This window comes from Drosophila bipectinata, chromosome XL (genome assembly GCF_030179905.1).
Source record: "Drosophila bipectinata strain 14024-0381.07 chromosome XL, DbipHiC1v2, whole genome shotgun sequence".
NCBI classification, from domain to species: domain Eukaryota; kingdom Metazoa; phylum Arthropoda; class Insecta; order Diptera; family Drosophilidae; genus Drosophila; species Drosophila bipectinata.
Window position 1 is genome coordinate 3752512 of NC_091734.1, and position 14975 is coordinate 3767486.

Here is a 14975-nt window from a genome sequence, read left to right on the forward strand (position 1 = left end):
GCCCAGAGCCGGAGCGTGGAAGCGAGAAGAGGTGGATGGGGGGAGTACATACATACATAAGCGGGACGGCGAGATGACTCTTTTCCGCTTTTCTTCTTCTTCTTGGACTTAATTTTTTTTGTTTGTTTTTATTTTTAAATTTTTAGTTTTTTGTTTTTGTTTTGGTTTTGGTTTTCGCGGGGCAGGGATGGGTGGGGGCGTGGCTGCTTGGCATGGGCGTGGCATAAAATTTGCTTTTAAAAATATCATTACACATCACGTCAATTACAATTTTTTTTTTTGTTTGTTTTCTTTTGCTTTTTTTTTAGACATATTTTTTTTTTGTTTGTTTTTCTTTTTTTTGTTTTTAGCGTATATAAATAAATGCATACACATATATACGGTAATATATAGACGGTATATATATGTACGTGTACAAATAATGCAATAGACACACATCTATACAAATTATACTATATAATGGTTAAGTTTTTTCGTTTTTTTTATTTTTAATTTATTTTATTTTATTTTTGTTTTTGTTTATTTTTTGCTCTGTTTCTTTTTTTTAATATTTTTTTTTGGCAACAGATTATTATTCCATTAAGTTTGAGGTCCGTTTTCAGACACAAGATACACAATTAATTAAGTTACCATTTATATACGTAAAAAATTAATGCTCAATTACAAGAAATAACACTTAGGCGTACAATATTTGTATTGCATTTGTTTTTTTTTTCTTATTAGTTTTTCCATTCTTTTTCTTTATTCGTATATTTTTTTTCTGCCCATTTTATTGATTTTTTAATGAATTTTTTCTTTTAGTTTTAATTTAAATTTTAAAATATACGAGATGTTGCACAAATAAAATTTGTCTACATGATGCTGGGTGAGAGGGGATGGGGGGGTTGGGCGGTAGATCCAATAGATCCGTGTATCCAATAAGTAGGCAATGAAATATTTGACGCTCTCCCAAAGAGAGAGAGAGAGAGAGGGGGAGAGAGAGATCCTTGGCAAAATTTTTCATAGCATACTTTTTGGAAGCGTTCATCCGAGTCTTTTCAAATCACCACCAATAGATTTTTATTTATTTATTTTTTCTGTTTGCTGTTTTTTATTTTGGATATTTGTATTTATTTTTTGTTTAACTCAGCGCGAGATAGAGAGTATTACATTTAGGATGGGTTCTTATATAATCCCGGCTAATGCCAATATCATTTAGTAGACAATCAGTGGGTTATTTTGTGTGTGTTTTTGTTTTTGTTTTGGAGATCGCATTACCCTCGCATCGATTATAGTTTTTTATTCTTGTTTGGATTTGGAGATTTGGATTTGGAGATTTCGATTTCGTGTTTCTTTCATAGTAATTATCATTATATTTTGTTGTATGTGTATATATTTTGGATGACATACACACACATACATACACGTACAGGAGTAGAACACACATACATATACATATACATATACAGACAGACAGACACACCGAGAGAAATGCACATTTAGTTATTAGCTCGAAAATTAGATTTTTTGCTTCGGTCGGTTCTGGTTTCGGGTTCGATTCTGTTCTACTCGTTTATTTTCTTCTGTTTATATTTTTATTTTTAATTTTAATTTTTTTAATACTAGACACACAGACACATTTAGTGATATTTATAGCTATATCGTTATATGGTATTGTGTGGAAATTGTTTGTTGATTTTGCATTTTTTTTAATTGTTTACCTTTTAACATACAATTACGTTTACAGTTTACAGTTTACAGTTACAAATTACAGTTATATAACATACACAGATACACAGTAAATTTTATTTAACCATCTTCTTCTTCTTCTATTCCTTCTTGGCTATTGTTTCCTGCTTTTTTTTTTGTTTTTTTTTTTTTTAATTTAAATTTTTTATTTTTTTTGTATTTTATTTGTGCGTTGTCGTTGGCGCCCCGTTTAATTCGGGGGGTTCTAAAAGGGGGAGAAGGGGGCTTGGGTTGGTTGTCTCACTCAAAGGATTCAACGACAATGACACACACACACACACACACAAACACACGCACACACAAACAAAAACACATACTTGACGACGCGTTTACATATATCACGGAAACACAACAAAGCCATTGATACAAAATATATGTTATTATATATATAAAATATATATCTCTGTCATACTTGAAAAAATCCCACATACACACACACACACACACATACACACTTACAAAGCCATACAAACTAACCGATATACTATATTATAAATATGTATATGCCTGGCTGCTGATCCTCATTTGAATGAATCGATCGATCGATGGGCTGCCTTCTTCTTAAATCCAATAAATCTTCAATCCTATATATGTTATAAAGAAATATATGTCCCCCACCCTCCCCCTTTTCGCATGCATACACACAAATACACACACACACACACAGACACATTGAATCTAGCTATCTCGTTTTGGCTTCGAGTCCAGCAACGGCGGTCAAGTTGATGTTATCCAGGATAACGGTGTCCTGGCATTGATCTAGGCCTAGACCATGACGAAAGCATCCTTGCCACAGAACAGATATGGAAACTGGTCGATCATTGTCTGGACAATGTCCTCCAGATAGGGACGCAGCTGCTCAAAATGGCCCATGTCCGTAAAGTCGATGGGAATTAATGTGGGCCACCAGCATATGGCCAAGTTTTTGCTATCCATGCTATTCAGCTTGGAGTTGTCCGATACACTAAAAGACAAATAAATATTTAATATATTAGTAGTTTTTATATTTTTTAACAATTTGCATAGAAATGGTGACTTGATAGCTTTTTACCAGCTCTGCGTCAGGCCATATTGCTTCTTCGGACTTCAAAAACGTTTAAACCTTGTCTCGAAGGACCAAAGGACATCTTTTTAGTCGTACTACCGTAGTTGAGATACTCTTCTTGCATTATAGCATATATATCTTGATCAATCAAAAGTATTTCCCCCACAATGCTTCATGTCCGCGCCAGCAATACTGCTTTCCTTTAGACTAAAAATTATTTAAACCTTGTCTCGAAGGACCAAAAGACATCCTTTTAGTCGTACTACCGTAGTTGAGATACTCTTCTTACATTATGCCATCAATTGATCAATGAAAAGTATTTCCTCTACCATGCTTCATGTCTGCGCCAGCAATACTGCTTCCTTTTAGACTAAAAATTGTTTAAACCTTGTCTCGAAGGACCAAAAGATACATTTTCTGTCTTTCTATCGTAGTTGAGATACTCGTCTCGCATTGATATGATGTCTTTGTGGCCTGGCTGAAAATAGTTTAAACCTTGTCTCGAAGGACCAAAAGATGACATACATCTTCTATTCTAACATCCCTTTTTTATGCTTTCTTACAAACACGTTAGTCAAACACTACCATTCAAGTCTTCTTTTTGTTTTCTAACCACCCTAGTCCTTGAGATTGGTTATATATCCCCTCTTGGCACTTTCAATCTTATCTAGATCTGGCATATACTTACTGCACAAAGTGCTGGAATATGTATTTGAGTATGGCAAAGTTGATGGGCGGCAGCTTCTGGAGCAGCGACTTTAAAGCTATCAAGCGGCAACTTCGATCTGTCTTGACTTCCACATTTAGTTTCGAGGAGCCCACGCCACGTGATCCTATCAGAGCGATCAGAATTAGTATAATGACTTGACTGATTGCTGTCATTGTTTGCTGATACTAACCGGCAATCTCCTCCAGCTCCTTAATGATATCCTTGCTAAACAATGGCGGCAGGCGCTTCGAGAAGAAATCCTTAAGTGCTGTGGCCACAGCATTAACTGGAATATCCAAAGCATCTATCTCGGTGTTGGTATCTATGGAATACAAACGACATGTGTAAAGATATCCTTAAAATATATACCCTTGAAATGTTGAGAATCACTTACCGTCCTCGAAACGCTGGAAGAGCATGTCTACATGCGCACGGCTACCAGGCACTCGATAAATACCCTCGGAATCCAGGCCCTCCTTCTCAATGAACTCGACACACTTGTTGAGGAAAATGGGTATCTCATCCTTGTCAGAACTGATCATTAGCTTGCCAAATTGCGCCTCCGCCGATTCGGCCAGACCCTTGGCATTCTGCTTGAGTTTTCGCTTAAGCTTCTTCTCCTGCTCCTTTTCCTTCTCCTGGATTTTGCGCAGACGAGCCGTCTCCTCCTTGATGCGTCGCTTCTCCAGTTTCTCAAAGTCCTTCAAGCACTTGGCGTTCATATTGTACTCCGGTAGATTCTCCGTGCCAAAGATAACGCCTCCCCCAAGCTCGGGCACCATGGAGTACTAAAACGTACAACGATGAATAAAATCTCCATTAAAAATATTATAAAAAGATAGAGTTACCTCTGGCGATTTGTCGCTCTTCATGAATTCGGATACACCCGACTCTGGTTTCTCTGTGGAAAATACATAAATTAATTAAGTAATTAAATAATTAAGGAAATAATTAATTAGAGGAAATATAGTTGCGTAGACAGATATCCAAAAATGTGAGAGAGAAACATAGAAAAACAACGACACGACACATACTTTTCTCACCTGCTCCGCCGACTCCACCGACTTCACCGACGCCACCGCCCACAGCCATGCGCTGATAGTGGAGCGGTATCTCCGGCGGACTCACATAGCCGAACGGCGGTACCCGTGGCGTCTGGACAGGAATGGCCACCTTCTTCTTCTTTTGCTTTTTGGCGGTGGCTGGCTTCTTGCTGCTGGCCTTGTAGAAAGCATTCTGCTGTCGCACTCGTCGCTCTGTGGAACTGGCACAGCTATCCGATTCGGTGCAGTCTACGGATGAGAGATGGTGTCACGTAAGATCTCATTAATCATAGAGTGTGGGGTGTGGGTTGTGGGGTGGGGTTGGGGTTGGGGTTTGGGGCTAAGTTAGTTGTGAATATTGGACACTGGAGTACAAAGTATGAGGCGGGTGGTGGTGATGGTTAATCGGCGGTGATATGGTTAGGACATTAGGACAGGTGTGAGGTTATCTGCTAAACCCTTCCCTCCCGAAAAGAAGAACAAGAATCCCGAATCCAATACCTTCGTTTTCGTAAATCTGCTCGTACTCGGCCAACTCCTCGGAGTCCTCGTCCTCGCCATCCAACTGGGCGTGATCGTAGCGCTTGCCATCCTTATCGCCAGGCTCACAGCCGCCCAGATATGAGTCCGCCATGCTGCCACTACCGCCCAGACCCAGACCAATGCCGGTGCTGCCAGATCCTGAACCGGAGCCGGAGCCCGATCCCGATCCGGTGAAATTCATTTTGGCCACCGCATCGCTAACCAGCTGGAAGTTCTTCATGTTCAGCTTGCCCGGCTGCTGGGTGGGCAGGGTGAAGGTGGAGGAGCTCATGGCCGGGCAGTTGCGGCTGGGCGCCTCGCCCACCTTTAGGGTCTGGCTGGGGCCCTTCGGTCGGATCTTGTTCAGATTGGAGTCGATGTGCCGTCGCCCGGTGGTATAGGCATGCGTCGACCCACTAAAGTTATTCCATATGGAGTTCTTGTTCATGTTGCGGCGTCCGTCGCTCTTGTCCTCCAACCACTCTGAAAATTCCAAAAGGTTTTCGCATTTAGCCCATGGGTCAAAAAAGGATTCAGGCTCAGCTCATAAGGATCATCATCAAAAAAAAAAAAAAATAAAGCTAATAAAATATATCTCTAGGATTTCGGATTAACCTGCATCGTGGGTGGCCAATGAATCCTTGGATCCGCTGACATCCGCTGCTTGTCGGAGAAAAACGAATAAAGAAATGAGACCAATAGCACACCAGGATATCATCAGATCTATTATCTAGGGGCAGGATCCAACCATAAAGGTTGGATTCCAAATTCGGAAAATCAACAAAAAAAAAAAAAAAAAAAAACCAAACTAACAAAGAACAGAGCGTGGAAAGCAACTAACGAAAGAACATATGTACATTTCGGATGGTTTCTGGCGGGGATCGTGGTAGGGATCTATTATGGATATTCACAATAATATTGTATGTACATATATATATATAGCATTAAAGAAAATTGAAATAAATAAATCAGAGGGGCGGTAGGAAACATTCAGGAGTCAGGGGGGTTTGATGGAAATCCTCTCGGAGAGAACTTTTGCTTTTTTGGATATCCTTCAAGATATTACGACTTGGATTACGATTATGGCTTGCAGATTTCGTTAATGTAAAGTTCGAGTCCATTCGCTTCCCCCGAAGACTTCAATTAAAAATGATTCAATAATGAAAATGAAATTTTTTTAAACGAATTTCATAAATAATTATATATATATACACATATATATATATATATATCCAAGGATATCCCAGAGGTTAATATTTGAAAGAGGGATCTACCTGATGGATGTATCTTTTAGGGATATATTATTTGATTATCGATCTACAGACCTATAGATATAGATCTTGATAGTTTAGATGATAAATCCATAGATATACTATCGTAGAACTTGATGTATCTCTTGATTATAGATCTACAGAGCTATAGATATAGATCTTGATATAGATCTCTTGAATATAGATCTTTATTAGTGGTTCGGTGTTATAGATCTTAACAGATCTCAAGGCGTTAGGTTTTGATAGATCTTGAGGTTCTTGATTATAGATCTAAAGACCGATAGATATAGATCTTGATAGTTTAGATGATAAATCCATAGATATACTATCGTAGAACTTGATGTATCTCTTGATTATAGATCTACAAGCCTATAGATATAGATCTTGATATAGATCTCTTGAATATAGATCTTTATTAGTGGTTCGGTGTCATAGATCTTAACAGTTCTCAAGGGGTTAGGTCTTGATAGATCTGGATGTTCTTGATTATCGATCTACAGACCTATAGATATAGATCTTGATAGTTTAGATGATAAATGAATAGATATACTAGCGTAGACCTTGATGTATGTCTTGATTATAGATCTATAGACCGATAGATATAGATCTTGATATAGATCTCTTGAATATAGATCTTTATTAGTGGTTCGGTGTCATAGATCTTAACAGATCTCAAGGGGTTAAGTCTTGATAGATCTGGATGTTCTTGATTATAGATCTCGATAATAGATCTATAACCTATAGCTATACATCTTTATACTCTTGATAATAGATCTACAGACTTATAGGTAAAGACCTTAATAATCATAATTATAGATCTATAGCTATACCTCTTGATATAGATATTGATAGTTAGGATGATAGATCTATAAGGATAGGTCTCCCAATGGAACCCCCTTTTTCATAATTTCTAGTGAGAGGTTTGTGAAGTACGTTGGTGTTTTCTCGAGTGATTAGATCGAAAAACTATATAAAAAACATAAAGAAATAATGAGAAAATAATTAAAAAAAAAAAAGACATGTATTTATATATATATCTATATCTCTAAAGGATGAATACGAGAGAGATAGAGATAAATATAGAGAGACAAAAAAACAGAAACAAAGACAGAGACAGAGAGAGATAGATAGAGAGAGAGAGAGATAAACGAGGAATATAGGAGAAATATATTCAAATAGTTAGATTACATGTTATTTCTTCCAAACTTGATTCTGAAGCCGAAACGAATTGACTCTTATATGTGCATGTAATGAGCTGATGATCTGGAGGGGCTGGCTCTGGAGGAGTTGTTGGAGGAGGGAATATCTGGAATCCTTTTTTTTTATATTTTCGATTCGATTTTTTGATTGATTGATTAACGATTGATTTAACGACAACAACAAATACACACACAGAGATAAATCGATTAAAAAAATTGTTATGATTAATCGTTAATTAATTAATTATAATTATTAATTCATAATTCATTATATAGATTATAAATAGAGATATGGCGCATATAATGGTTATATCGAAATGATTGGATGAATGAATGAAATAGTATCGCATGAACGAATGAATGAATGAATGAATGAATTCATGAATATGAGTATATATTCATATATAAAATATTAGATATATATATATATAGTTGATTTGGCTTGGGATAACGAATTCTGAATGAGTTTGGTTTTTTTTTAGCTTCTGGATGGGTAAGGGGGTAGGGGGGCTTGCTTATATGTAGGGGGGGGGCTCGATTCAAAATCAGTGGCCAGGATGGAACTTACTTTGGTGCAGGTGTTTGGGTTTTTCGTTGTTGTCATCGTAGATTTCATCTAATGATATATCCCTTTCTTCTGCAATTTTATTAAATTATAAAAAAAAATATTTAAAAAAAAAAATATATATATATATATATATTTAAGGTAAAAGATTTATTGTTTATACCATTTAATGAGTTAAGAGATCGGGTAGGAAGCATTTCGTAATTCTCGCTGCCGGAACCATCGGTACCCAACGTATTCGACAGCATATAGCTTTCGTGGCGCGGCGGTGGGCGTGGCATTTGGTTAACCGAGTTCTCCAAAGTGCCCTCACCCGAATCCAATGTAATTGACTCCTCCACATGCAAATTCTCCACCTCGTACTTGTTATCCCAGGCATTCTTCAGGAATGGATTATAAAAAGCAACTACAAAAAAAAAATATATATATAAATATCATATTATTATTAATCCAAGATTTGATTTTGGGGAAAAACCTACACTTGACATACTGATCCGCTGAGAAGGTCATAAAGCTGCCCTTGAAACGATCAGCCACCGCATTGCCCTCGGTGATTAGAAACTGACAGATGTCGCTATTGAAGAATGCATTCACGCCACCGCTCTCCGTCACGGCGATGATTTGTAAAGGAATGTTGGCATTCTGAGCAGCCAGGATACTAAAAAAAATAACAGTATTATTATATATTTCAAGGACTTTTAAAAGCAAATTCGACACACCTTAAATTTGCCAGGGAAGAACGACGCTTGGCCGAATAAAAGTATATATAGCCATGGATCAACTCATCACGATACTGGCTAGTGCCATGATACGACGACAATATAAACTCCACCCGCCTCTTGGCATCACCAATGAACACATCAATTATAATGGAATGCTCCCCGGCCTTGACCAGTGTCGATTCGGCCACCAGTGGCTGGACAATGTTCTCGATGTCGTACTGATCGCCACAAAAAATGCAGCATAGGATACGGAGATCGGTGTGATTGGATGGATATGGCTCGTAGCTTTTCATTTCGGTTAGCTTCAGCGATAGGATAACAATATTGAGTATATCGTAGACATATTTCTGATGATTCTGCGTATGATCGATGAAATCGCAGTGCAGCATCTCCGACAGACGCATTCCCTCGCTACGGAGGTATTCCACCTCGTTCTCCTTTAAATCCTGCGGCTGGTAGACCAATACAATCGGTAGATTCTCAAACTTATCCTCCAGCTCCAGATTGCAGAGCAACGTTCGCTCCAAGTTGTCCTTGAGCGTTTCAAACGACTGCTGGTTGGAATAGACGCAGATGAGACCTGAAACAAACGATGATGAGACATTAATTCAGTCATCCGGTTTTGGTGACTAAGTTCTTCAGTTAATTAAGCGAAAAATTAATTGAGAGAACTTAGTCATTCATTGGGTGGTGGTGATTGGGAGGAGGGTTACCCACCACTTGAATAGACATCGATGGCCTTGAAGGCCTCCATGTCACCATTGGCAATCCTATAGTTGAGATAATACGTTTGATTCTCGTAGATGTACTCCCCCTTGCTGCCGGTACAAATCCGGATATCGTTGAGCAGATCGCTGGCCAAGTGCTCGGAGCCAACAATAAGTAGATTCAGTGTCCGATCGCTGCCGCCGGAGTTCTTCCAGCCGCCAACGCCACTGGGGGTTTTATGGTTGCCGGTGCTCTTGTCCGATAGCACCTCCTCGATCAGGCTATCGACACAATTGTAGAAGAAGGGACAATGCTCCCGGATGGGGCAGTGAATGAAGCGCCAATGCTGCACCAGCATCATGCGACGCTCCTGATCGAGTCGGTCGAGCATCTTGTAACGGGAATCCTCCTGTATAACCTCCGTAATCTGGCGGACATCCTCCTGCGTGATATTGTCGACGTTCTTGAACTGCAGAAAGTACTGGGCATGCTCCAGCAGTAGCTCCACAAAATTCTGCTTGCTCTTCTCAATTATCTCGTCCTGATGAATGTCATAGATCTGTTGGCAGTCGTGCTCCGACAGCGCCTCGAAACATTCCCGGCCCATGAACAGGACACGAACCTCCGACAGCTGTTTGCCGGGCGTCACAAAACCGGACTCCTCCAGCAGCATCTTGAACTGTTGTTTCCACCTAAAAAAAAAAAAAACAGATATTATCCTCATAAAAAAAAGGATAATAATATTTAAGTTACCCAATTTTCTTTTTATCCTGTTGCACGGAATTCAAATAGTTACGGAATACCGTTTCGGCCTCGGATGTCTCGAGGACATCGAACGGTATACGCGCCTCGTCCTCAGCCTCGTCCATGTCCACCAGTTCCGTCCACGAGGCCTGCGGGCACTCGAAGAAATACTGCTCAAAATCGATATGATTCTGTAGATAGTGCCGGGCACACTCCCACGGCTCCTCGTCACTAATATTCAGGGCTCCGATGTCCGGCAGCATACACTCCAAGGCCAAAGCGAATTTGTCCAAATACTGAGCCAGTTTCTTGTTGAGATGATCGTCGCGTAGCTTCTTCATGTGCCGCCGGAACAGCTTCTGGCCAGCCTCATGACCAAATATGTTGAGGAACTCGTTCCATTCACGATACTGTGATAGCATTTTGGAGCCCTGCGACCATAGGACATGATAGTCGGTGATCTGATTCCGTATGAGACGGGTGACGGCCTCCGAACGTGTGTCGAGCAGTTCTTTGCGCGACTTGGCCGAATCCTGATACGAGATGATCTTCACGCGGTTCTTAACCTTGTCGATCATCTGGGCGAGCAGGAGGAAGGCCAGATCAATGTTAATACTCTCGTGGGCGGACGTCTCGATCAGTTGTACGGTGCTCTTATAGTCCTTGCGCTGGCTAATCTTTTCCGCCTCCCGGACATACAGCTCGTAGGCGTCATCATTTTTTGTGGTCACCAATACCAGCGGCTTCTTGTTCTTCAATATACTGGCAATGGCATTCTGTACGAACTCCACCTGTTTCTCGACACTGCGATTGGGCACCGGACTGACATCGAATACGACAACAAAACCATCAATACTGAGCCTACCGTCGGGCATCACCTTCTGTTCGTACTCCTTTTCGATGCCCAACTGATTCTTGCATATGTACATTAGCTTCTCGGCCGAGAAGACCTTGGTGGCGGTGCACCGTTTCAGATAGGGATCCATTTTGCCGACCTTAAAGGCCTGAAAGGTGGAATCGTCCATGAATTCGGTCTGTTCGATAATATTGAATTGGTATTCCACGCCCTCGTCCGTCGTCTTGCGCACCTCGCCCCAATAAAGGAAATGATCGTTGTTCACGATCCGGCCACTGAAGTCGCTCTGGCTGAGCACTGATATGTGATCGATGAAGTAGTCGTCGGCCATCGGGCGCATGAATCTGTTGCAGAGGCATGACTTGCCGACGCCCACCTGGCCGCGGTCCTTTTCGGTCCCGGATAGTCCAATGACCGAGATGTTGAACTGACGCATCTTGACGCACCTATGAATGGATTAAGGATACAGTCAGAACAGGTGATACAGGGTTCTTATCTTTTAGAAACCTTATCGCTAAAGTCTCCAACAACTACTATACCTCTTGAGTTTTATAAAGAGGTGTCTTTTTAGGGATTTATAATCGTTTATCATCTGATAGAAGGTGTTATAAGAAAGGTTCTACAGTGGGTAAGGGTTCTGAAACCTTTAATCAGTGAGTTCTATAGGCTGAGGTAAGGGTTAAGACTAGTTAGATGACTCATTTTGAGGGTTAAATGGGTAAACCTCTATGATATGATGGAGATATCTCTGAAAAGTAGCTTTCCTATATGATATGTAGATATCTATGAGATTAAACCCTTTATGATCTATTAAAAGGTATTATATGGAAGGTATTACATAGGGTAAGGGTCCTGAAACATCACATAGTATAGTCTATATTCTCAGTTAAGGGTTAAGACTAGTTAGATGACTCATTTTGAGGGTTAAATGGGTATTACAGTATGATATGATACCTTTTCTATATGATATTATACATATATACCTCTTTCATTCTGTTTATTAGGATTTATGATCTATTTAAAGGTATTATATGGATGCTATATCATAAGGTAAGGGTTCTGAAACTTCATATAGTAACTTCCATAATCTCAGTTAAGGGTTAGGACTAGTTAGATGACTCATTTCAAAGACCCCCATGTGAGAAACCATCAACTATTATAAATATTCCCAATTATTATAGCATTTACGATGAAGATATCTTTTAAAACACCTCTTTTATAATATCATATATATCTATATATACTATATCTTTAAGAATAGCTCTTGCAAAACACAATCTGGACAACAAATGAGTTCGCACAATGATGCGATATGGAAGGTATTATGACCAGCCAGCCAGCCTGGCATCACCTTGAAGAAGTGATTCACACTAAACCGAGATTAGCACTTTGAGAACCGGAATCCAGTGATGATGACGGAGTCATCTTTTGAGAGAAGAACCACCACCACCACCACCCACCAAGACCTAGTATATCCTTTGAGAAAAATTATCACAAGGACATCGCATGAGAAGTTGTGGGATGGCCATCATATTGTTGACCTTTAGGTTTACACTTATGGCCCAGGCACTGGCAATGGTTATCCTTGATGGCTACTCCGTTCTAGCTGGGATCTCTCTGCAATGCCGCCGCCAAGCGTTGTCCTTGTCACATTTTTGCACACTTTTCGCACCAGGATACGGACTGACGGGGTCGGTGTTTTCGGTGGCGGATGTGGCCAGAACTACGGATACATCCACGGATTGGGAAACAAAAAAAAAACACACACACACACACACACTCGCACACACACACACAAATCTTCCTTTGTACGATTGCAGGAACAAGAGAAAAAGGACGAGAAGAGCACAAGAGAGAGCGCGTGCGATAAGGACAGAGCGATAACCAAGAGCCTGGCGGCTGCTGTGACAAAAAAATCGCGATTTTCTCAGCCGGCGCTAGACGAAAAAATCGGAAAAGCATGTGATTTGTTTTTTTTTTTTTCGTCGATTTTGAAATCAACTTCCGCTTCCACTTGATATCCCATTTCCGTTAATGGCTGACGCATATCCTTTACCGTTATTTACCTTGCTTGTGTTACGAACTATTCGTTTTTTTTTATTTTTATTTTTATTTTACAACATTTTTCGTAAGGACTGGCTGGCTAGTCTGCAACAAATCCTTTTTTCGTCCTGACTGTGCGGCTGCTGTTCTGCCGCTGCTACTTCTGTTGCTGCTGCTTGCTGCTGCTGCTGCTGCTGCTGCGTGCTGCTGCCCGCCTACAGCGCAAGACAGTGCACGAGAGAAAGAGAGTCAAGAGAGAGAGTTGGAGTGCGTGCGGTATGGTGTGGGTGGGCGTGTTGTTGCTGTTGCTGTTGCATTTTTTCCCATAGTGGGATGTCCACAATTTGTTGCTGTTATGTTATCCTACCGAATGGGGAAAGGGGGTGGTGGGGGTGGTGGGGGTGGGGGGGAGGAAATATGCCAAGTGCTGGCGGCTTCAATGAGAGTTTCGTACAAGTGTATACATGTATGTAAAATAATACTAATAATGGCCATTAATTGAGTTTTTCCGGCACTCGCACACAAACACACAAAACTTACATACATGTGTGTGTGTGTGTGTGTGTGTGTGTGTGTGTGTGTGGAAGTGCAGCGAGCGCAGAAGCGAAATTGGAGCTGCAACAGATTTCCTGTACAATCTACATTCCCGGGCTGCACAACAACAACAAAAACAATAAGAAGAAAGCAGCAACTAGCAGTAGCTAGCAATAGCAGTGATAACAAGAAAAAAAAAAAAAAAAAAAAAAGGGAAGAACAAGAACTGCCCACGGTTATTGTTGTTGCTCCAAACAGAGGGAGTTCCAAAAAGAGAGAGGGGGTGTGTGTGATTGTGGGAGTGGAAGCGAGTGCGGGTGCTGGAGCTGTTGCAGTTTTGCAGTGGGGCGTGGTGGGGCGGTGCGGGGCGGCGACGGCCGCTCGGTGAGAGCGAATGAGGAGAGCAATCCGATTTGGCAATAACAATTTCCGATTGCTTCATTTTGTATCGTTTTGGCCAAAATCCGTAATTGATGCAAAGGAGAAAAACACACACTCCTTCTCTCTTTCTCTTTCCTGGCCACTCTCGCTCCCTCTCTCTTGGTCCCTCTCCCCCCCCCCCCCCACTCTCAGTAGAGCTCTCTCTCTCTCTTGAAAGACAATTACCTGCCCTGCAGTTGCGCACAAAGAAGAAATGCTGAATATAAACCGTTTTTCTTTAGGTTTATAGTTTTTTTTTTCTTTATTTTTTTTTTTTATCTTATTAATGCTGCCGTTAGCAAAAAGCCAGCAACAAATTGTTTGGTGGAGATTGTATATTTGCTTTAATTATATTTCCGATTTCCATGCACAAGAGACACTCACACTCACACACAAATACAAGACACAGACACAACACATTAGGGTGTAAGGAGGGGGGTGGCGGGGAGAAAGCGTACACAACGTATACAAGAAGAGACAATTACGAATCGTAAGACGCACACAGGAAACAGACGCCAACCGTAAAACGAAAGTCCTTTCAAAACGACTGCCAGTATATGGTAATCCGACTTACAATTATTGCACTTGCTCCAATGCGTGGGATCGGATCGAACGTTATAAATATGAGCAAGAGTAATTTCACATCCGAGCCGAGCTTTAACAACAACAAAAATGCAACTGTGTGGCCGCCGATTGCGCGTTTAACAATACCATCCGCATCTTACGGATATACCGAAAGTATTTGTTGAATATACCACGTGCTCCTTTGAGATATTCTGATTTTAAAATTATTAATTAACATTTGATATATTACTTACCTTTCATTTTCAATTTGGTCTAATGCGGACTACATTATAATCTAAATT

General features: G+C 40.5%; 1 protein-coding gene across 7 annotated transcripts; it reads right to left on the minus strand.

Annotated features, from left to right (window-relative positions):
- Positions 1-1086: 1086 nt before the first annotated feature.
- RhoGAPp190 (Rho GTPase-activating protein 190) lies at positions 1087-14809 on the minus strand. Of its 7 annotated transcripts, none has more exons than XM_070280546.1 (16): positions 14684-14809; positions 10266-11558; positions 9522-10204; positions 8802-9384; positions 8562-8740; positions 8246-8488; positions 8086-8154; positions 7507-7632; positions 5663-5707; positions 5027-5530; positions 4526-4774; positions 4331-4383; positions 3877-4270; positions 3673-3804; positions 3462-3606; positions 1087-2692 (listed from the first exon to the last, which is right to left on the minus strand). In XM_070280546.1, the coding sequence occupies exons 2-16, from the start codon at positions 11546-11548 to the stop codon at positions 2494-2496; spliced, it is 4887 nt and encodes a 1628-aa protein (XP_070136647.1). In that variant the 5' UTR covers positions 11549-11558; positions 14684-14809; the 3' UTR covers positions 1087-2493. The 7 variants fall into 7 exon arrangements, with proteins under 7 accessions (XP_070136647.1, XP_070136638.1, XP_070136644.1 ...); XM_070280537.1 differs by having other exon boundaries at positions 4517-4774; XM_070280543.1 differs by lacking the exon at positions 14684-14809 and adding an exon at positions 13179-13305 and having other exon boundaries at positions 4517-4774.
- Between the last annotated feature and the right edge of the window lie 166 nt (positions 14810-14975).